At 38.1% G+C, this 24,348-nt stretch overlaps 1 protein-coding gene and 1 pseudogene across 1 annotated transcript in view; one reads left to right on the top strand and one right to left on the bottom strand.

The window, feature by feature from the left end:
- Positions 1 to 24,348, top strand: part of fstl4 (follistatin-like 4) — a 208,906-nt gene that overhangs the window by 4,816 nt on the left and 179,742 nt on the right. The window contains exons 2-3 of the mRNA XM_085289588.1: positions 9,104 to 9,263; positions 16,613 to 16,646. Of these exons, the coding sequence (XP_085145714.1) occupies positions 9,114 to 9,263; positions 16,613 to 16,646 (184 nt within the window). The 5' untranslated portion in view covers positions 9,104 to 9,113. The remainder of the gene's footprint in view (positions 1 to 9,103; positions 9,264 to 16,612; positions 16,647 to 24,348) is intronic.
- On the bottom strand, positions 21,595 to 23,378 carry LOC146566052 (uncharacterized; annotated as a pseudogene).

Genomic DNA, 24,348 nt, shown 5'->3' with positions numbered 1-24,348 from the left:
ACAATCTGAAAAGGGACATGTGGTGCTGTTTCTCTGCAAAATGAATATATTAACTTTTCTATCACCGCTGCCATATGTTTTTGTTACGTGTTTTAATTGCTTTAATGGCGTCCTTATTGTTGCTCGTATTATTCGCTCTGCTGTTGGCTGTTTCCACGCTTGTGTTTGTGTCATCTTGTTTGTGCTTGGTGTTAGAGTTTTATTCATCTTTATTTGCCTTCAACAAATTGCTAAGTTTTTAACTTTTACCAGTTTTTAGATTTCACCTTTTATCACACATTCAATGGTTTATACAATCTCCCAAATCGAACAAGCAGCGCTACCTGCTACAGCCTGCAGCTGAAACATAATCAGGCACTCTTGTAAGAACATTGTTTAATAACACCTTGCAATAATAATTGTTGCAATAATAAGTTATTAACTAACTAAACTTTAATCATTTTTCACTGTGTCACACTCCTCCTTCTTTTTCTAAGGTAGTCCTGGAAAACTGGATAACAAAGTAGGGTTTCCAAGTGACGCAGCTCAAACTATAAAAGCTTGCCCAGATAAACTGCTCAGTCTTTCTTGTTCTTTCCACCTGGCAGCAATTGTTTTCTTGACAATATTATTATTTTTGTTGCATTATGTCGAATAATGTCAGATTTTATTCCACTTGCACCCTTTGTTGCATACCTTGAGCTAGTCAATTTGTCACAAATGGGGGGCTTGTCTGCGATATTCAACCCCGTTGGTTAAGGTAGAGAGATGTCATGGTTGGTCAGAGAGGCTGCAATCAAATGATACTTCATCAGTTTCAACTGATTCTTAGAAAGCTTGGTTTGGATTTAGCTGTACAGGGTGGGCCATTTATATGGATACACCGTAATAACATGGGAATGGTTGGTGATATTAATGTCCTGTTTGTGGCACATTAGTATATGTGAGGGGGCAAACTCCTCAAGATGGGTGGTGACTGTGGTGGCCATTTAGAAGTCAGCCATCTTGGATACAGCTTTTGTTTTTTCAATAGGAAGAGGGACATGTGACACATCAAACGTATTTGTAATGTCACAAGAAAAACAATGGTGTGCTTGGTTTCAACGTAACTTTATTCTTTCATGAGTTATTTACAAGTTTCTCTTTGTTCACAGCCATTGACATGTCGAAGAGGTTAACACGTGAGGAGCGGATCGAAATTGTGTTGATATCTGGTGAACGCAGTAACCGGGTCATTGCAGCAGATTTCAATGCAAGACACCCTAGGTTCTCCAGAGGCCTGGTAATGAACTAATCATTTGATTCAAGTGTATTGACAAAGGGTGATATCTAAAACCTGAAAAATAATCCCTATTAGTGCCACCTACTCCAATCAGAGACATTATCAGATGATGATAAAAATCTATAAAGAACAAGAGCTTAATGCTGCGGAAAATCATTAATCTTGGGATTTAGCACACTGTGGCAAAATAAGCATTTGAATTTGAGTTAATTATTTTAGCTCTCAGTGCACTCTTGGTGCCTGTTTTTTTCCTAGCGTGACAGCCACACAAACTTTAAAATGGATACAAAGAACATTAAATGTTACAGTCTAATAGTCTTAAAAAACATGGAAATCACTTTAGTTTGTCAGCAGATCAAAGTCAAATTCATTTTATTGATTCAATGGGTTTTCTTGGTCTGTATTTTGTGTTCTAGTAGCTGCAATTTCATCAGTGTGAAAGTGACTTAGCAGCAGATTAGAATCAAGTACAAAGACATTTATAGATTTTATGCATCACCGGCTGAATACATGTAAATTCCAGTGAAATCGCAATGCACAGTTTGCGCTATTGCAACTTAATTAATTGGTAACTGGTATTATTGGTAAGTTATGGGTCAATAGTTTGCACATAAACCATGTATTTGCCCTGCAGATAATCTGTATTGCACTTAAACCATGCTGCAAATACAGATAATTAGTAAAAAAAAAAAAGAAGAAAAAAAATATGGTGCTTTCAGTCAATTTCAGTCAAATCCCTGAACATAACCTGCTCTTGTCCAGGTAATGTGTTCAGCGTATGTTGTGATTTATTCAGGTAAAATGGAAAACTAATTATAAAACAACAACAAAAAATTGTTTAAGTAATAACACTCAAAAATAGTACATGAAATCAAACAGACTGTTACAAAACTATTGAAAATCAACACTTTCAACACAAACCCAAACAGAAACCCAAACGGAAGAATTTATCACTAACAATCTTACACTCAGATACAGAAAAACCTGGGAGTACAACCATTTGAGCCAATGTAAGTGTAAATAAAAAATATTAATGCATTTTAAAGAGTAGAAGAGTTCAAAGCTGGCAGCATATTTTATAAAGATTTAAATGAGATCAAATTGAGGCAGTTTGATGCAGCTGTAAATTTAGCAGTATGGGCTTGTGACAGAGCCAAAACCTATGGGCCAGCTGTAAGCAGGGAACACCATCATTGCTAAAATAAGCTGAATATTATCAAACAAATAAAAGATTTAATGTTCAAATGTTCCCTTTAGGCCTCCAACTGCTACACTATTAATTAGACCCTTTCTTTCTTAATTAGTTTCACCTTGACTACTGGAGAAGAATTCGTTTTAATTGTGAATCATATGAGCGGATACGACCTGTCAGCTTTTATCTGGTGTGCTGACAACCTCCCATCTTCCTTCCAAAGGGTAGTGTTTCTAACATATTTACATCACAGTCAGTGACTGACCTTACTTTGCATGGCTAGGCTTCTGTATGAATCCATTTTGGGAAACACCACTCAGAGCACCCTGACAGTTATCATATTTCTCATCATCATAAAAAAAGGTGGGGGTGGGGGAGGCTGAAAGTAAGTGTCCCCTGTTCATCTGGAGCGTCTGAAAGATAACTAAGGTTAGAGCGTGTGTGATCCTGATGCATGGCTGCCTGACAGATTGACACGTCTGGTCTCTTCAGAATCTTTTCCAACCGCACAGGAACAAGAATGAAATCTTGACGAGTGAGTCATGTAAACACTTTGGGCAAAGGCGAGTCTCTTGGTAGCTCTATTTCATGCTACATAGACATCTTTCTGAAGAATGGGTTGTTTGAAACCTGAGTGCAGGCAGACAGGCCGGTAGACGCAGGATGATAGCAGAGATTTTACAGAAGAGGAGCTTCAGAGTGAGGCAGCACTCAGAGCATCAGCCTGTGGAGAGGTTTGTTCCAAAATGGGGCATGCATCATGTGGGGGGAAAAATGATTTGTGCTTTCATAACATGATTGACAGGCGATCTTTTTTTTAACATTCTACTTTTGGAGGATAGGCTAGTAGGTTAACCAATATAACTCTTTTCATTAATAATTTCTAAAACTGTATAAATAGAATATCTCAAAATTAAAGCTGTTTAGTGACATGAAACACAAAGAAAGCCAATCCGTCATATGCAAAACATTTTACACGAGGGTGGTGAACTACAGTTTCAGCATGTGCTGTTCAGCATTCGCAGATGTTAATTTTTGTGCCCCTCCCACCCTTTCTTTGTAATCTTTTTTAAATACTCAGCAACTTGCAGGGAGGACTCACGCTGAGTGGGGAATGATTGTCGTTCTGGAACTGCATGTGTCATTTGTAACTGTGACAGCAGACCTACCTGGAGTGGTGCAGAGCTGGGACTGAGAGCAGGAAGGAGAGCTCAGTCTGATCACTTGAATTTGTCTCAGAGCTCAGCTAGGGGCCTTTCCCTGCTGCCATTACAAAGAGCACCAGAGAGACTGCAGGGCTGCATACAATGCTCATTTACATGCCAGTTCTGAATTTGGCTGTGTCTTGGTCTCCTGACAAACATGCCACTTAAGTCATGCTAATTTAGTCAGATTCTAGGGGCATAATAAACCTTTAGCATTGTAAATTTAACTGTACTGAGTACAAAAAAGAGTTTTAAGTTATATCTTTGAATCAGTTTAAATGTCACGGTGAGTTGCTTCTTTTTTCCCGTCATAATAACTAAAGTGGGGTTTGTTATTGCAGCTCATGGAGCAGATCTTTCTGGGAGGATGGTGCTATTGTAGAATATTATAGATTCAAAATCACAAACTCATTGATTGTGCTCAGCAAGTCAGGAGTGTTTGAATGTTCAAATGTGATCAGTTACAGCTGCTGTAGATGACCGAACAATAAAGCCAGCGTTATGAAGATGGTTTCATGTTAGCTACTCTCATTTTTGTCAATACACATATTTTTTTATAGTTTACAATGTCAAATGGATACGAGTGAATTTGATTTTACTGGCTAAGTGGGTAGGAACATACAGCCAATGTGACTGGTTGCCAATATTCGTGCTCAAAATTATTAGTGGGAGTAAAATTAAACATAGTAAAGCACATTGAAATATGAACTGCTGTTAAACAACAATTTTCAAAAATCTAGTAAGAATGAACCACATCTTATTCTTATAAACATTTCTTTTTCTGTCAACACAGATAACTATGATGAGTTTAACTGACTGAATTATTACTTTTTTCTTTGTCTGGCCAAATTCCAAATACATAAATAGGTTATGATGCATTTAGTCAATAGATAATTTGATCCACCGAAAAAAGCTATAAATGACACAAAAGAAACAAGATGCATGATTCAGAACCAGTCTGATAGAACATTATGCTCTCAAAGATTTATACACGATATTGCTGAAAATATCACCATTAGGCCCAGCCTGACAGTTTAGTTGTGCTCCTAGGAGTAAATGTTTTTGTATTTTCTTACACAGAGACAGAGAGAGAAGTGCTTTTCTGTTATATTTTTAGAAGACTAAAAAACAGTCATTTTGCAACAAAATTTGGACCCAGCTCAATTTCAAAGTTATAATCTTTTGATGTCTGTTCTTGACAAGAGAACAGCTTTAAGATTACTTAAGTGTTTATATTCAAATAAATAGACATCATCTCTCAATATCACTGAAAGAAAAACTGCTGGATGGAGATCCTTCTTGTCCGATATAAGTAGAGTGAGTTCAAAAATCAAAAGTTTGATATTTTTTATGTATGTTTTTTTATCATTTACATGAGATTTTTTCCGTATTTAAGTTGTTAAACAAGTGAGTTCTGAGCTTGAAGTGTTGTATTTAGTCACTTGCAAAATTGTAGTAAAACCTACCGAACAAGACCAAAATATTATTTTTTTAAATTTTATGGCACGGCATTTCATTTCTTCATGACCCCGGAGTACTGAGCCTTTCATACTGTAAGCTTGTGTTTGGGCGTCCACACATACATTAAAAAAAATCTTTGCTGCCTCTCAAACATTTTAAAGCTTTGGGTGAAAATGAATATTTGGCCTTAAAATTTGAGTTCCTGACTTGTTGAACTGGCTACACCTTAAAGGCACATAAGCTGGTGCTTTTCTCCTTGTGTCTCATTTCAAACTGTGGTAGCTGGCAGCTGGACCTTTACTACACAAAAGTCATATACTTACAAGTAATATACTTTGCTTATGTTTAAATGTGCATTCATTTTAGCTTCATAAACGTTATTAAACTAAACGCATTATAGCAGCATCACGAAGAAGGCATTAACTACCTGACCACAGGTGTTGTTGATGAAGACTGGAACCAAGATGCAATCAAATAATTATGTTTTCATGATTTCAAGAATAGGTCTTACTTTCTAAAGCAAGTAGTAAAGTAAAAGAGCCACTTGTTTGTAGACTTGATCTTGACTGTGATGAAAAAGATTATTATTAAATGTCCAGAAAGTAAAGCAGTTTTAATTGTAGAAACCACAGCAACAGGTAGGTCTGCGAGACTCTTTGTGCTATAAACAATATCCCTCTGTCACATAAGTTTAGGAAATCCACAAAAGGAAACAGGAATAATGAGATGGGGAAACACTACAGCTGAGATGTGAATAGATGCATTTAACTTTCAGCACCTTAGGTCTGTTTTTGTTGCAAGTCCCTCAGTAAACCAGTCTGATCTGTGCAAAGCTGCCAAAGGCTGCAGCGACTCTAAAGAATGTGTTCCTCTAAGCTTTTTAATATTCTGGTCAAATAATAGCTTCCGCACAGAGTTTCTCCCTCCTGATGAATTTCAAAATGGACCATTCAGTCCATGAGACCGGGGCTCTGTTTGCATTTGTGTGTATGTGCCCGTGTGTGCTCATGTATGAATGTGTGTAGCTGTGTGTGGGCCAATGCCAGGGGGAAAGGCAGCACATTAAGACAGTGACTGGCAGATCTCATTTGGTGTTTAATTTCACAAGGGTGAGCTCTCATCCATGTGGGCCCATTAGCCCCCGGCTAGCTAGCTGAATAATGTTGATGGTCCCTTCATGAGTTGTTTACACTGACAGGACTTGTGTGATTTTGTGTCTATGAGGCAGTGAAAAGTAACAGAGTATCTTTACTCAACTGTCACATAAGAAACTGCGGCAAAGTAATCACAAAACCCCAACATTTGCAACATATTTCACAATGTATAAATTCTTCAAGCTCCAGCCATTGAAAGCGATAATGAAATAAACAACATATTGTTGTTATGCGGCAAATTAAATATATCATGATGTGCTGGTGGTTTTAGTGTTTTATTGAAGTTATGCAGGTTTTCTTCTTGCTGTTATATATTGGTAGTTACATGTCTTGTGTGTCTTAGCCGGTTTTACTACCTGTCTATGTCTTGTTTCAGTGATTGTTTCCACCTGTTTCCCATTACCTCCTCATGTGTCTCCCATGTCAGTTACTGTGTTGTCAATTGACTCTCCTTCTTTGAGCTTATTTGAGTTCTCCCAGTTGTTCTGAGAGTATTTGGTGTCTTCATAATCTTCTTTTACATTCTTTTTATTTTGCCTCATCACTGTTGGACTCTTGCTTTGGTTCCTGCTTTCCTTTTGCTGTGCATTCTGTAATTCCCAGTAAATTCTCATTTTTACATTTTCTTACTGCATGTCTACAGTCTGTTTTTTAAAAAATGATATCTATCTTTGCAATACATCAGAGTAAGTTATTTTTGAATAAACTATGCTGTTACTTAAAGTGCACTTTGCAAGTATATTTCCTTAAAGCTCTATTAATCAATTTTTATATTATCAAGGGATCAAATGAATGTGAAAAGCATAACCCATAGCGACAATGTCAAGCCCTGGAAGATTAATTATCTGATGTTACAGGTCCTGTAATTCTGCAGACCCATTTTATCAGTGTGTTATTTTTTTCCTCATAACCTTCCTTTCATTAACTTATTTAAAGACACAAGTCACTCTTATTGGTGCAAAGAAAGACCCATCAGTCTCGACTTATAGCACACCCCTCTAATCAGTTTCATTATATAATACATTAACCGTTTTGTGTACACTTTGTTTTGCTGCTTGCAAATAGTAAAAAAAAGAAAAAAAGAAAAGAAAGCAAAAATTAAATGGCCATAAAATTATTACTTTAAAAAGTAAAAGTTAGCTTGGATAAACTTTAAGCCACCATCTCCAGGGCATAACAGGTCAAGGTGAATCACGACTCTCTTCTAAAATTCTGCATTCAAGTCAAGCATCACTGCAGACATTTGACACCATAAACTATTGTACTGCTTGAGATGCATCATGGGTTTTTGTGCCCTTGTTACAGTACAACTGCAAACTTTATGGCCCCCTAAGGGAAATTTGTTTTCACGCTGGTTCAGCAGTAAAACATACAATAAAGCCATATTCTAAAGCATAAGTCCACAATAAAAACAATAAACCTATTACCTAAAAGCACAATTACACACGTAACAAACTGCCATGTCGCACAGTGGAACTATAAAGACACACATCAGCTGATAAGATCTGATGAGAAGTCAATATTTCCCCTCAGGGCAAACGCTACAGGAGGCTGGCACAATACTAAAAACATCAGTGCAGTGCAAGATAAACTCAGTACAATATCTTTGCAATAAATACTCATTGATGAGATAAAAAAGCAGACAAAGTCTTTATAAAGCCTGCATTATATTCTATTGTGACTGTGTTGACGATTAGTGTTGTTTATTGAGTCTGGGGTTCACTTTAAGCCAATTGCTATAATATTTTCCCCTCATCTGTAGAATACTGAGTGATTTAATTTGACCTGAAATGCTCTTTAGTTCACTTACTTTTGCAATCAGGGCTAAAGAAGAGGCATAATTTCAAACATAGTTAAATGTTTAAATTATTCAATTCAAATTTTTGTCATTTTTAGATGATTAACAAAAGGAACTACTCATTATTTGAAAGACATTTGAGGCCGTTATGTTTGAATTTGTCAGTATGTATGTGAGTGTGCGCATGTCACAGCAGTGAAACCGATCTTCTGAATTTTTATTTTAAGCTCCCACACCACTCCACCATTTCTTACTTCAGAGGGTTTTCTCTTTGTTGACATCAAAAGATTTTTTATGTACTTTGTAATACACATAATTATTCCCATCAGTGTGGTCTTTGATGTGTACATAGCAGCATTATGCTGTGTGATGTGTGTGCGTGCATGGCGAGTATAATACTTGTTCCACTTGGTCTGTGAGCATACATTAACATAATTTCAGGTATTTGTCTCTGCATGTACTAAATCTATTATCAGACATCTTTAAACATTTTGGAAGCACTGCAATATCAGATAAACATTCAATAAAGACAGAGTTATTCAAATAAAAAGTAAGAATTAGGGCTCACATATTTTTTTTCTGTCTTTGTGCTTTTTGCACAGAGAGGAAAGCTGCATAATTGGTACCGTGAGTTCAACTCATGTGTCTTTATCTCCTCTGGGGCAAACAAACTGATATATTATCAAGTAAATAAAGTAATCAAAAATTATTTGCATACAAATTGGATTATGACAGATTAAAATCACAGGTAAGGTGTGAAGATTTGCAGTCAAAGCTACGTAATAAACAGCACAGTTTTGACATTGTTTATTTATTCACGCTGATTAAAGAACATGTTAAAGAGGTTATGTCTCATTTTCACAGTTTTCAACTGCATACTAGACATGTCAACTGTCACGTTCCTGATAAATACAGACACTTGTTAAGAGAACTATTAAACTGTGCTGCACTTATTTCTTGTAACTGCAGTTTGCAGAACAACAGAAAGAGTCTAAGAACTATGTGTGCATTGTACTTTTGCTTTTCACACAGAGAAACACTCATGGGCAGCATGGGTGTTTGGGCTGTGGCTGTGGCCGCTCTGCTGGGAACCTCGGGGTGCTGGCTCGCTGAAGGGCACAAGAGCAGCAGGCGAAGCAGCGGGGATACAGTCAGCGTGTCACGTACCTCCTCCCAGGAACCTCGCGCCATGGTAAATATCCCGTGCATTCTGCACGCACATACACATCAATGCACTAATGTACTGTACTGCGTCCCACTGAGGCCATTACCTTCACTGTCTGACAAGCTAGAAAAACACTTGCAGTGATGAACAGTAAATCAATCGTATCAACCTTAAATCAAATCAAGGTTGTAAAGAAAAATGAAGCGAGCCACACAGTCGAATGATAAAAAAAAAAGCATGTTTGTTGTAAATCTGAACAGATTTTAAATCCTGTAAAACATTTATTTTATTGTCACTTTCTATCTCCTGCACTATGACTTGCTGATGCGGTTAACTCATTATATACATATCACTCTGCAGATAAGTATAAGAGCATAAAGGACTGATGCATGTGCATAGGATGACCATGGATGACCTTATTTTATATGTACTTATCTACACTGCTGCTATACATCTATATAATCTAGATTTCAGGTTTTTATTGATTAAAATGAATGAGTATACTCAAAGGTAGAGGAAGCTATTGACAATATGTAGGCCTGATAACAACCGATAAAAGCCATTAATGGAATGTTGACGTCCAAACTGTGAGAATCTGTTCTTTGTTGTACAGTTACTATAACAGTTAGTGGTACACTAACCACCATCCTACACCTGCCTGCCATTTTCTGTCTACACTTTATATTTAAACCTAGCAATTGTTCATCTAGCCATTTACAACAAATTGGAGATGATTGCTTTAACACCCATGGGCAAGCACTTGAATGAGGTCACTTGGTTGTATCTATCAGGGCTGGTTGCAAAAGAATCATGAGTTAAAAAGGGAAATAGACACCCTTCAGAAAACTGTCTCCTGCCAGGAAGAATGATCCCTTCGATTGATTTGTTTTTTAGATAATAAACATGAAGCCCAAATAGGTTGTCAAAAAGACCTATGCACAGGCAGACAGATGGCCACCACACAGCCCTGTAGACATCCTGGTTCTTTTCAAAATGAATGATGAACACCCCCTGGTCTGTAAGTCTCACTCACTTCGGGCTATGCCAAGTTGGCACTCTGTTGTGGAATGCCATTTTGCCGTGAGGTTCTGTCTCCCAACATCACTTGATGCAAAAAACAAATTCCCAGGCACAGAATCCATCTATCTGGCCAGAACTGGAACTTAAAACGCTGTCAACTGGTGCCAGAATTGAGAGTTGACCGTGAGGTGAATCATGGAAATCCATGATTTCACAATATGCAAGTCTGCATTCTCAAAGCCTCTGGGAAAGAATAAACAGTGTCAGATTTTCACCATAACTCAAATGCCCCCAAAATAATGTAACACTTGCAATAAAGAAGGAGAAGTATGTTTGCTTTGCACCTGATCAACAAAATAATATAAACTAAAAACTTCAGATTAAGCCTTTTGATTTTTGACTCATTGTCAACTTCCTGGATCCTTACATAATAACCAAAAGACTATGCTGACATGTCCATGCCAGGGTCATAGCAGCTTTGGGACATTTACAGTATATTAGCTGTCACAAATGTGTAAGCATATGGAACTTGAGGCTTCTGCAGGTTTCCTTGGGGAACTTTTCCCTGCCATCAAAACATGCTTGGTTAACTCTCCTGTCATTATGCCCAGATGTAATCCAGTGATAGGCACTGACTGGAGTTGGTCTCCAGGTACTGAACAACAGCTGCCCACTGCTTCTTATATTTGCAATGGTTTAAATGAGGAGAATGAATTTGTCTGTCAGGATCTGACAGACAAACACTACAATGGTTAAAAAAAAACAAAGAACATGTTAGTCTAACTTGTCCATATTCGGGCTCAGATGTGAGGTACTATAGAACAGTCTGACTTTGCAAGCACATTATGTACTGTATATGTTATTTATTATTATAAACAGACTTAAATGTGCTGTTTGTGGGTGAATGTTGCCTTTATTTTGCCGTGTGGCTGAGGCTACATCAGTCTTGGTTCTGGATTCTTGTGTTACTACATACTGAAAGACAACACTCGCCAACATGCAATTTTGTAAGCGCAACACTTAACAGGACGGTTATGATTTGGTTTGGGACTGGCCTCTGTATAAAGACCATAGCTGTTAAGTGATTTTACAGCTACCGCAGAAAAAGAGAACCGTGCTCACTGGATTAAGGTTTAGGAGTAAGAAGGTTAGGCTTTGTATGAACAGGAGAAAGGCTGCAGGAAAAAGCAAAAAAAAAAAGAGAATAAAAATACTCTTCTGCTCACAATGTCAGATTCTCTTTTTGTGTTTTAATTTCCAGTTTTCATTTACATTTTGATGATGAATTGAACCCGTAGAGCTTTACTTTTTATTTTGTTGCGGTCCCCAGAGGGTTAGCTCACATTCTGCTCAGGCTGGTTCCTCATAATTTGTACTCAAAGCTGAAGAAAACCTTTCAGGCAGGCACAACATATGCAATGCTTGCCTTTATATGAAGCAATAATAGTATTCTCTACTACAATTACAGTGGTAGGGGATACTGAATGAGCTCGTGAAGCTCAGCACAACCATCTGGTAAAGAACATCAGTCAGTTTGAATGTGTCTGCCTTCTTTAAGACAGATGTCTAACTTGGAAGTCCATCAAAAAGCATAATTCCAGCTTCAGCTTTTTGAGGTTGTTTCCAGTTTCTTCAATTGAAGTGTGCAGCTGCAAATAATTGGATAAAAAAAAAAGCAAATGCTTGCAACTATTAAAATATTTTAGGTCTAAAACTGTGCAATCTAGGTATTGATTGTGTTGGAGCCTACCTGGCCTGCCGTAGCATAGCATGAGAAAAAGTGATTACTTGTTACATATGTACAGTAAAAATTAGTTTCAATATATATCAGCCTACATATACTACAGTCAAATAGGATAAACCACAAGAAATTTATGTTTCAGTCTCTAAATCAGCAGCTACATTTAAAGATCACTTGTGTTAGTTACATGCACTCAGCACCAGTTGCGTTTTCAGCATTGATTTATCGGTTTTAGTTTGGAGGTTATTTGTGAAAGAAATTGTGGTATATGGCAGTGGAAAATCAATTACTGCACCTATTCTCGTGCACCTTCTATAAGGACTTGATTAGCAACCCTTGATTAGCATATTGATTAATGAGTCCTCCCCATAGGGTTTTTCTTGATATATAAAGAAAATCCAACTTCTAGGAAAGCAGTTGTTTATAATTGCTACTTGAAGCTTGGGGAAATTGTAATAAATGGAAGGGTTGAGAGAGTTGTTCTTGCCAGTGAGTATTGCTGGAACATAAAGCTGCTCCATCTCCATCTGATACTGAGACATGTTGGAATTTGTCAGGCTTTTTTTTCCATTTGAAAATAATCAAAGTTATACCTGTGAACGTATCACCGCTTCATAACGTGTATTGCCAGAGTCTGATTCTTTTTTTCCTTTTTCCTTTGGCTGCACTTCATTAAGCCCGTTAAGTGGCTTGTTGCTGCACTGATGAATTGCTGTTAGATAAGACAAGTCTCTTCTTTCCAAGCAACAAACATCAGGGATCATCTATTGAATGTGGATAGATGAACTCTTGTAGGAGAACAGACAGCGATTCAGCTCTCCTTTCCTGCTCCTCTCCTGGTTCTCTTTGTGTCCTCAGGCAGTATCATCGAAATGTCTTCTCATCAAACTATCTCTGTCTCTGTATATTGAAACCACGATGCTGAGCTGGTCTTCAATAATCACATTCCAGCAAAAAGTTGTTGTTGTTGTTTAAAATTAGGAGTTTGAGAGAGATGTATAGAATGAAAGTGGGCGCATTCGTGAAAGATGCCTGGATAGCAACACATTTAAGAGATTGAGGAGAAAGCATATTCAAGTAGACTTCATAACGGGCACTGCTTGGCTTGAATTGCCCTGTTGTTCAAATTGCATTCCCACAAAATGTCAGTTTCTGTGGCGGCAGTGTCAGGTTCTTGTTTCGTGTGGGTGTTTAAATGGCATCCAAGGTGGAAGCATGTTTCATTCGGAGATGTGTTTGCACAGGCAAAATCCTTCTTATTCAGTTTGTACATTTAAACTTTGCAACAAAAAGTACTGAGAAATGCAAATATGAAGCCAACTGTGATACCAATACCATAATATTAGAAGCACAGTTTTTATTTTCAGTCTGCTCACAGTGTCGTGACTGCTCATTTAGTACGAAAAGCTATTGCACAGATAAAAATCCAGCCAGGTGATGCTTTATTTATTCATGTTTGTCAGAGACTCAACACGCCCCCTATTTACTGTAATGTAAATTGAATTCAATTTTATTTATTCACGTCCAAATCACAACATCGGTTTCCTCTTGGTGAATTATACTGTAAAGAGAATAATACAGAGAAAGCAGAGAAACACCAATAATCAGATGACCCTATGAGTAAGCACTTTGGCGACAATAGGAAGGGAAAAATGCCTTTTAACAAGAAGAATGTCCTCCAAGTTTAAATGAGCTTATTTCTGTGTAGCAGAGAGCTGCTGTTAAAAGCATATTAAACGTTCTTTTACATCGCTGGAAAGCAGTTTGTGGAGAAAAGACTGTGTAATTGTGAAAGTGACCGGTGTTATTATTCTTTTTCTAAGTAAACTAGTGCTAGTTTTGTTTTGTTTTCTTAATGAAGAAATCTGTCTCACAGTAAAAGTTTCTGGCCTTTGTGAACAAAGGAGTTGTGTAACATAAAGAAATAAACTTAATCAGTCTTTCTGCACACATACAGCATTTGTTGTTAGAATAATACCCCCTGCTTTTTATTCCTATGGTAGGTTACAATATAAGCTAAGAAGTACTTGAGCTTATATTTTCTCTCACATCAATGCAGCTTGCGTGCTCTCTTTTCCATGGATATGACTTGCTGCTTGGAGGTAGAGATATTAAATCCTCCTCCACCCTCTTCAGATTGTAACAGTGGTGTTTATCATACAGCCATCATTACTGTAACTCTTTTCTCCAGAAAAATGATACTTAGAAAATAATTTGTGTGGCAGTTGCATACTCTGACTCTTTTCTTTCGGGCACTTGGAATTGGTTGAAATTATTTTCTCCAATGGCTAGCATTTATTTAACTAACTGTTTGAGTTCATCACCTGTGAAAACTGCTTTTCTTGGTTATTTGGCTGAGTTTCTTCCCTGGTTTTTCTGCAGTAAACATTTTAGAGGATGTTGCGAACGTGTTACAGAATCCTTTCCTTCATAACAGCACAATGCGTCACTTTTATGAACTTTATCAAGTTACATGGGACTAGCCTAATGAAACATTTTTAGGGGAATGTTGTCTCAAAAGTATCTATAAACTGACCTGGAAGCATATGACAGCAAAGAACTGCTAATGCAAGACTCTACGTGGAATACTCTTAATAATCCCATACTCTAATATTGTCTTATATATGAAAATATTATTTATAGTACATCTTATATAATGCCAGAGACATCTGCGCTATAAGCCATAGGGAATGCAAGTCAAGCAAACAGCCTCAGGCTCGAGATGCTGAAATGTGTTGAATCCTCTGTCTCCCCTATTGTGTGTGTCTTGTGGCATTTTCATAGTCTTATCACATAATCTGCAGGAGTTTCCAGTAAAAATACAGCCATCTAATCAGCCTCTATAACCAAAGGAAAAATGGCAGAGAAAAGCATCAGATCCTCCCTAATTGAAACCCAGTGGGTTTGCCCTATTTGCTCAAATGAAATTCTGGTGGTAGTTATTTACATTTCTCCACCCACTAAAAGCATGCAGTACTCACTATTTATTATGGCTTTTACTTGGCTTTTACTTTGCACGATCAAATCACAGTAAACGTCATTATCACTAAATTAATTTCCCCCGAAGCTGAATGTATAAAATATGGTGGCAAGCAAGAAGAACCCCGGTGAGCCACTGTAACAAGCGGACAGTATTTTTAGAAAGAAAGACGTAGCCTTTCTTTCACCTCTATGCTTGGTTTGATTCTCTAATCAATTGATCAAACAGCAGCACTCGAGGTGATGGAAGGCGGTGCTGATGAGCACACTCAATTTTATCCTGCCATGATGAGGAAGCACGTCTGCAATTAAGATGGACAGATGGCAGAGGGAGGGAAGAGAGAGGGATAGAGATGTAGAGACAGAGGCAGAGGCAATGACAGGAGCTACTAAAACTGCTGCGTTTCTCGCGAGGCTCTCGGTCTCCTGGGAAGCCAAGAAGGCCTCGCAGTTGCACGCAAGTTTTATCACTGAGCCTCATTACCAGTGACATCCACACTGAGGGACGAGAATGCAGAATGTCACAACAATTCAATTGCTGCCTCGTATTGGCTTCTTCAGAAGGGGTTTTTGCATTGGAAGACGTGTTTCCGTTCTATTTTTAAAGCAGCGTGTCGATCTTTTTTTGTTTTACCCACGTACGTGAAATTGCATCTCGAGCCGAGGTACAATTCATGCACCTTGCGCTGTAAACACCAGCGATCGGTTATTAAAAAGCACGAAGCGCACACTATAATGCTGACAACTAAAAGCACGCCCATAGTTTGCACGTACGGGTCAGCTCGATTGCATCTAAAAGCAAAATTTGAAAAAAAGTATGATGTTTTTGAGCTCGACCATTTCACACGCCAAATGGTTTCCATTTATGCCATCATTAATTCATGGTTACCCGCTTTTCTTTTTACTTTTACATATTTCTGTTCTCATTTGTGTTGCATGGCACCTAATGCTTTCATTGCTTTTGACATCCATTTAAATATTAGGCCGTAATATTGTCACAGATGTTCTTATCTACCACTGCCATTGCTCAGTTATGCTACAGGATAATTTTCCTCTCCTCCAACATGTTCAGCACCTGGTTTGCTTAACTTTGAAATTTGATTTTTATGTACCTCAAAGCTGAACATAATTGCTCCTAATTTCATCATCCAAACGCTAGTTTAGCATATTTGGAATGCCATCAATGAAGGTGATGAGACTAACTTAAAAGTGCATCTAAATATCAGATTCACTGATAGAACTGGGAAATAAATCACAGTTTATCCTGCTGGTATCGACTGTTCAACATCCGGATAAACATTCCACTACAATATGGTGACACCTGCCTTCTAACAGCCTGCTGGCAAGTCTGTTTCCAATTAGGGTGATTAAATTGACTCTGGTACCCAGTTTAGTGAAAGTCCTCTCGTCTTTCTGTTGTCATCTTTCAAGCATTTTCTCTCATTCCCACTCTGACTCTCCTTTCATTCTCTTTCCATCTGTTCACCTTTGTTTTCTGCCCTCATCTTTCACTTAGCCTAGAAAAGAAAAGAAGGCATGGTAACGAATGGTCTGCAAAAAGCTGCAGAAAGGGCTGTTTTTGTCTCACTCCTCCAAGCCTGTAATAACCAGTTTTGTGTGTGTTCTCTGTTTGCAGGAGAAGGGGAAAGCAGACGGGAACATCTATCAATGTGAGTACACTTACTGTGTTCAAACCAAACAGCATTTTTCAAAATATGCCATGTTGTGCTCCATTACAAAATCTTTTTTTTCTTCTTCTTCTGTTATTCTGACATACACTTTAGTTTTCTGATTACTAGGAAATGCTGCTGGAAAGTAATTCAAATCTAAATGCCTCCCATAAAATGAACCATGCAGTCAGTTTTGGGCAAAGCTATGATAATGATGTAACTGTGACATATATTGCTCCACTGTACTATACTGAAGTGTTTGAAAGCATGGCAGATTTGCATTTTTGAAAGCGTTTCAGTTGTTGTGTTTATCAAGAGATTATTTAGCAACTAGCTGAGGGCCTGACAAGCATTAGCTTACAGAATTTGGGGAAAGAAAAGCATAGTTCAAATAAAGGAAGACTTTTAATAATCATAATAATAAACTTGACTGCACTGTGTATTGCCTTCCTTCGTGAACTCTAACAAATAGAAAGTAGAAGCACCTGAAGTCACTCATTCAAAATGACACCCTGTCAGTAAGCTAAAAAATATAGTTGTCAGGTTAATAATTATGGCTGCCAACCCACTTTATTCTCCTGTCAGAAATGAGTAAGTAATGTTTTGTGACTTGTGTGCTGCTTTACAATGAAGTAATTGCTCAGTTAGCCATACAAAGATCATTTACATTTTTGACCTTCCCTGTAAGCTTGGCTGTTGAGTTTTAGTAGAAGTACGGTTGAGATTTTTTCATGGGCATCAGGTCTGGCTAATCTGTTAATCTGCCAAAACCATTATTTTGATCCTAAATCAATATTTGATAGTACTAGTTATCAGCCTGTATGTTTGTGATTAGTGAAGCTTGTCTTTAAGTAACCCTTCGCGTTTACCCGGCAGCAGTTTTTGTTTTTTAACCAGTGGACTAGTTCTGCACAGCTGTTCTATCAAACTAATTAAACACAATCAATACATTTTTATGTTTGCAATGCTACTGATGATTAAAGAGTGCCATGAGATAGTTTCATCCCTCGGTACAGGTAGTGAACAAGTTGTTGCAGAGACCTCAGATTTATTTTCTGGCAGTCTGCAGTGTTTATTTTACATTGCCTTTTTTCAGTGCTTTACTCTCTGTTTACTCAGTCCATTTGAGTTGCTGGCTGAGTTGTTGTGAAAGGTGTTGTTTGACACGTAGCTGCAATGCTCATGAAGATGAAGTCTTTTTGTGTGTGTGCGTGCGTGCGTGCGTGCGTGTGTGTGTGTTACAAATGGCCCAAGCATTCACACATGATATTCTGTGCTATTGGAGTCATGGCAGCGAGATTGAGCAGTTTGTATGGAAGTTACTGTAAAGGCAATATTTCCTGGCTGACTGCTTCCTATCTGACAAGCGACTTCATCTGTAAGCATTAGGCCCATTATGATATGCAGTCTGGTTGCTGTCTCAGTTATCTGTGCCTGCTTCTATTCAACCTAAACGTGACCCAGAGGATTTTCTTCGTATTTATCTTCCACCAAAGATGTTTATTAGCTGATTTCTTTTTTTTCCCCCTTGAACACTATATTATGTGGCTAAAAATGACAGGCGATTCCATATGCTGTACCTCTCATCACAGATGTTCATGTTGACATATAGAAAGCACATATTGAAAAGCAGAGGCCGACGCTGATGGCTCATTAAAAAACAAACAGTAAGGTGGTTCTAGACAAAGTTAAACATATTTCGAGCTTTAGAAGTTTAGCGTTAATTGAATGAATGTGCAGAATAGTGTATAAACCCATCCATACGTCCATCCATTTCCTTAACTGCTTATCCAGTTCAGGGTCCAAGGGGCGGTGGAGCCTATCCCAGCAGTCATAGGGTAAACAGTGGGGTGTACCCTGGACAGTTGGTTGCAGGGCACATATAAACCCATATTGGCAGAAAACGTATTTGGTATGCAGTGGCAGGAAATTGATGGGAGCACCGGAGGATGAAAGTAATTGATTGAAGATTGTGATAATTTGTTACCAGTGCCCAGTGGTTGACTGCGGTCTCTCTCTCTCCTGAATCAAATAAATTAAATATTTACTCCTCAACAAGGTCACTTTTTAATGCTTCTAAATGAAAAACATACAAATAATTAGGATTGCATTGCATGTATTTGCTCTTGTACATTTGTACATTCAGTTATATTCACTTTTATGTGACTTATCAAAATAAAAATGGAGTTGGAGGGATTAGGGGCCTGTTTTTGACATATGTGATTGAATTAAATAGTGCCGAGAGTCAATTGGAACATTTGTAGTAGAGTGTTAGTTGTGCTCATTGATCTGATGAAGACATTATGCAAATGTATGCATTTTCTTTTCTGGATTGGCCACATCCTTGAACTGCTACTAGGTTTTGAATTAGTATGAGTGCAAGAGGCAAGCTTAAAGACATTCAGTCAGTCAGTCATGATGTACGAAACATCGGTGCCAGTTTTCTGAATGAAAGGGATGAACAGATGTTTTTGCTACAGGCAATATTGCATATGTATTTGTAGGAGTGTCCCTAACACAGTGTCAAATTTTGGGAGGAAAGTATTTAAAAAAATCATACAAGCATGATTTACTAAGGCTTGCAGTAGGTAATTTACTTGCATCATTCATTCAAAGCTGAAAAAAAAGATGTTTTATTTTGCACCTGATGATAGTTGCTGCTGCAAGTGTAAATTTAGTTAGAATGCAGGGAAAGGTGTTGTCACTGTTGGGGATGGATTGCTCAAATCTATGAGCATGATGTGAAAATTTTAGCTCAGTCCAAGCCCTGGGTATATTTCTGGTCCTCTGGAATACTGGTATTTTGATGAAACAGAGCAGAACTCACTTTAACTGAGCGGAGTCGGAATTAGCAAGAGAAAGACGTGCCTTGCGCTGGGTATTACATCCAGCCAAGTTATGTTTTCCTACAACAAGCTGGTGGCTTTGCTGTGTTTTAGTCACATTTCTACACAGAGCTCATTAAACAATGGTAAAAGTCTGCATATCTTCCACAGTCTTGCATGCGGAAAGAATACCATTCATGTTCATTTTCACTTCTCAGAGGTATTGGATCTGTTACATACCATATTGAAATGTCAAAATACAGCAACTAATGGTACTCATAAGAAGTGGGTTAGATTTTTATCTGAATGTTCCAATGTGCAATAAACTTTAATGAATCCCTTCAACATCACATGGAATGCAGGAAAAAAAAAATCAAGAATACTGAGTAGATTTACACACGAGGCACAGTAACAGTAACTTCACTAATATTCATATGGGTCAGCCTTTGAAGGTGAATAATGTGTATTTTCTTCTTCTGCACAGTTCAGATGTCACATAAAGACTTAGTTTGTAATATTTTGTTACCTACCTATCATACCTTCTCTGGATCCATAATGAGGTGTTATATTTATGCAGACACTGACTCTCAGACCCCACACAGTCCTCAGCCTCTTCTTAGTTTGCCTCTTTATAAAAATTTCTCCTTTGGCTGCCTCAGGTTGTTCTAAAAGCACAAACAGAGGGTAATGTTTATTTTTTTTATTTTTTTTGTAGTGCTCTTGTTAGATTGCATTGGTCGTTACTGAAATCAACTGCTGGGTTTTGTTTATAAATTAGTGCACTGTTAGTAGATTACCGGAAAACTTTAAATGCATTAGCAGATTTCTGCATTTATGGCCTCGTGTTAGTTTGCCCATCTTTGTAAATTAGGCCTATGTTGCTTAATTGGAGTTTTTGTGGGCAGGAGATTAGATTTTAGCTCTTTTCTGGTTGGTCAGTTTTTACTTTTTGGCTCATTGTAGTAGGAATACTCCCTTGTAGGACAAAATTGTTGTCTTCTGATACATTCTAATTCTTCTTCAGTTTGTTTGCAAGATAACCAGTTATTTAGCTGAATACATTAACATCCAGACACTTAATTTGTTATACCAACTTTTCACAATGACACAGGTTGTCAACCCTCTGTGTATAAACCTACCTGATACTGTAAATACTGTAAACTTTTATTATATCTGTTTTAAGATGTTGTGGTAACCTTAACAAAACATTACTGGCTTGTCACTACTGGTCTGACTAAAGTGACCCTATCCATGACTCACACTAGCTAGGTAGTTAGCTCACAGTAGCTACAGTAGTTAGCAAAACCCTTTGCTTGATGATAAAGAATTGGTAAATTAATGTCCGCCAGAGCAGATTATACTTAGTGACTAGGGGCAGTGTTTACTTTAAATTGATTTATTGTCGAGGCCCAACACAGTCAGCACTGGCCACCACCATCAGATTGATTGTTTATTTGTTTTCAATGTAGCTCAGTAATTCCTGGTCTTTCCTTTCTGTATCTCACTCTGTTTCTCTCCCCCCCCCTGCAAAGAAAAAAAAAAAACATGCCAAATTCTTAAGAATCGCTCTAAAGTTCACTAATTGTTAGTAGGGATAAATTGGTCTTTGTACCTAACACAATGTTGTCAAGGTTAGAGATTCTTCAAATAAGCTGACAATAGGAGTAGGGATGGGTATCGTTTAGGTTTTATCCGATACCGGTGCCAAAACGGTACTTTTGAAATGGTGCCGGTGCTTAAACGGTGCTCGAGCCGGTGCTTAAAGAATAAAAAACACAAACTTCGTGGAAAAACCTCTTGTGTTTTTATTTTTCCCAGTAATTTATTTTAAGCAAAATTATAACAAAGTTAGCCTTTTCTGTCAATAAAACATAACATCTTTGGTTGGAACCAGTGCTTAAACAATTGAAAACACAAACTTTGTCATGAAACCTGTGATGTTTAGCAGTTTGTTTTGCAAGAAGATAATCATATTAGCCTTTTATGGAGCTATACGGCATCGCGCTTGGCTGATGGCATGCCCAGCACAAGAGAAAACTCTTTCAGAAGGCGTTGATGAGGCTGGGACACAAGTATTTTTCTGATAGGGCAGATAAATTGGGGAGTGTATCCCTCTTACCCCACTACCAGGCCACAGGGTCTTGTCCAGAGGTAATTCCTGGCAGTCTTTTGTATATTTGAAACTCCTTCTGTACCTGCTCTGTGACTGAGGGGACTCTACCCGCTTGAGAAGCAGCCTGTTGAAGCTCTGTCTTCATCCTCAAACAGCTTTTCTAAGGGTGACTTCTGGACTTTACTTAGCTGAAAAACAACAAAAAAAGATGTGTGAGGTTTGCAAAATAAATAAAGATCACTTTTAGAATGTAGTGGTTGTGTTAGAAAAAAATCTGAAATTACATATTTTTCTGGTTTGTCCATGTCAGCATCATCCACCTCGCTGTGTGCTTTGGGGTCCTCAGTGGGAGGCTATGGACACACAGATAGTAAAAGAGCATTCCTTCAACATAGAAACTACATCATGATGCAGAAGGACAAGATTGTACACACACAATGAAAATACCTGCGCAACTGCTGCTGTGGCATTTGCAACTGCTGCCTTCTCCAACCTGTCCCAGATGTCAGTAGCTGCCTCACCACCTAGCCTGCCTTTAAAACGTGGGTCCATCATCGTGGCCTCCTTCAGAAATTTCTGAAGGCTTTCATCCTTTAAGTAAAACAAGATATAACATAGGAGCTGATAATGAAAAAAGGTAACCCTATTTTTCATGCGCATTGACGTTGTCTGCAAATACAGTATATGATATCTTTTCTGCAGACTACCCCAGAATTTCTTTTATTGAAGAGGTGAAAACACTGTCTTCATCACATCGTCTGAAATGTGCCTCCAGCTTGGCCAGGATGGGGATGATTTGGCTGCATGTGGGTGACTTGTCACTTGAGACACACATGGTTGACGTGTACAGGACTTGCATGCACTTAATAAACTCCTCTGCCTTGATTAAATCAGTGTGCGTGAACCTTTCTAGCCTGTTGAAAAATATTCACAATGTTAAAGGTAACTGACGTAATTTAGCTCTTGCAAGTGATGCTCATGTCATTCACTTACTTGTCCTTCTCAATAGGCTTCCTCAGCTGTTGATCCAGAGCAGCTGCCTGGATTGCATCAAACTGCTCCATAAATCTCTCCACCATTAGGAAAAGAGAATTCCAGCGCGTCTTAACGTCAAGAATTACATTATGTTCTGGCAAATCTAAAGCACAGATAGACACAAACATATTTTAAATTACTATAACAAAGGTAATATGAATAACAATACTTCTTAATATGTAACTTCATGCGCTACTTACTCAGAATTCGCTGCTTTTCTCTGAGCACAGTTTTGCTCAAGAATGAACGTTTGAGCCACACCACAACTGAACGGATTTTGGCACACCAGGTGGAAACTGCAGGAATGTCATACACCTTTTGTGCGGCCAGGTTGAGGGCATGAGCAAAGCATCTCACTTTTAAAAAGTCCAATTTTTTTCAAAGCAACATCCATGTTGCAGGCATTGTCTACAGTGGCAGCAATTATTTTCCCTCCTAAGTGAAATTGCTCCACAACGCTTGATATTTCTTTAGCGACAACTGGACCAGTTTGTGACTCATAAACTGCTTCAGTGCTGAGCACATTCTGCTTCATTTTGCCTTTGTAGATGTAGTGAACAGTCACTGTGAGGAAATGGTCCTGAGCAATACTGCTCCATCCATCACAGGTGATAGCGACCTTGTTAACCTGTGCCAAATTCTGGATGAGGTTGCTTTTCTCCACGCAATACCAAGCAGGTATAAGTGTGTTGGATTGATCATTCCTGGATGGGGGCTGATACCTTGGATTAAGGGGAGAGGACATCTCCCTGAATTAAAAAAACAAAAACAAATTTATAAAAAGAAAGTGTTTTTGACTTGAAATTTAATTCTTTTTTTCAGATAAAATAAATAAAACATATAAAGCAGCTCCCAGAATAAACAGAAAATGCATTTGAATTTTCGTTAATTTTTTTTCTTCCAGATAAAAAATAAAAACATATAGCTCACCTTTTTATTCAAATATAGTTTACTTATAATATTTAGAGAAGACTTACAAAGCTAAGCAGCTATGAACATATTAACCTTTACAGTATTATAAAGTCTATTTTTTATGTCAGAGTAATACATCATTTTTCACCTGAATGATGGTGACTCCACCGTTGAAAATGGATGGAGATCTTTGACTATAAATTTTGTCACTGCCCTATGAATTTTGTCCACTTTTTCTTTCGTCATTTTAGCCTTTTTGGCCAGGGTGAAGGGAGTATCTGCCATCAAACAAGAAGACAGCCACATGTAACTATGAGGCTAAGATACTCACCCAGAGAAGAACAGGCGCTGCTGCCATCATCAGTTATCATTTCTGCTACACTGGCAGGGCTAGGGGCCAGACTCTCCTCTTCGGGTTCTTGGATGTTACTAACTCAGAGAACAGGCACAAAACCCGCAGTAGATGTGCTCGGTGTGATGTCTTGCTGCAAGTTATCAAATTCGGGGCATTTCTCGGCTTTTAAAAAAACGCTATGCGACGCCATGTGTTTCATTAGATTTGAGATGTTACCTCCTTTGCACATTATTACCTTTAAGCACTTGTTGCAGGCTGCTGAGTTTATATCTTTTGCTGTGAAGTACAGCCACACTCTCGAGCACTTCGCCTTCGCCATTTTAGCTCTGCTCTAAAAAAAACCTGTACGTACCTGGGCCCGCCTACTATCCTTGGAAAGGAAGTGATTGGCTAGATTTTTCAGGGGAAAAAAGCACCGAAATGAAGCACCGAATTGTGCGCTGCTTTTCGGTCTGGTTACTA

The sequence above is a fragment of the Mchenga conophoros genome, linkage group LG10 (genome assembly GCF_057382185.1).
Source record: "Mchenga conophoros isolate Kocher_MC1m ecotype Shallow Benthic linkage group LG10, M_conophoros_male_GT1.1, whole genome shotgun sequence".
In the NCBI taxonomy this organism is placed as follows: Eukaryota; Metazoa; Chordata; class Actinopteri; order Cichliformes; family Cichlidae; genus Mchenga; species Mchenga conophoros.
The sequence above is the reverse complement of the archived record's forward strand: the minus strand, read 5'-3'. Positions and strand labels throughout refer to the sequence as shown.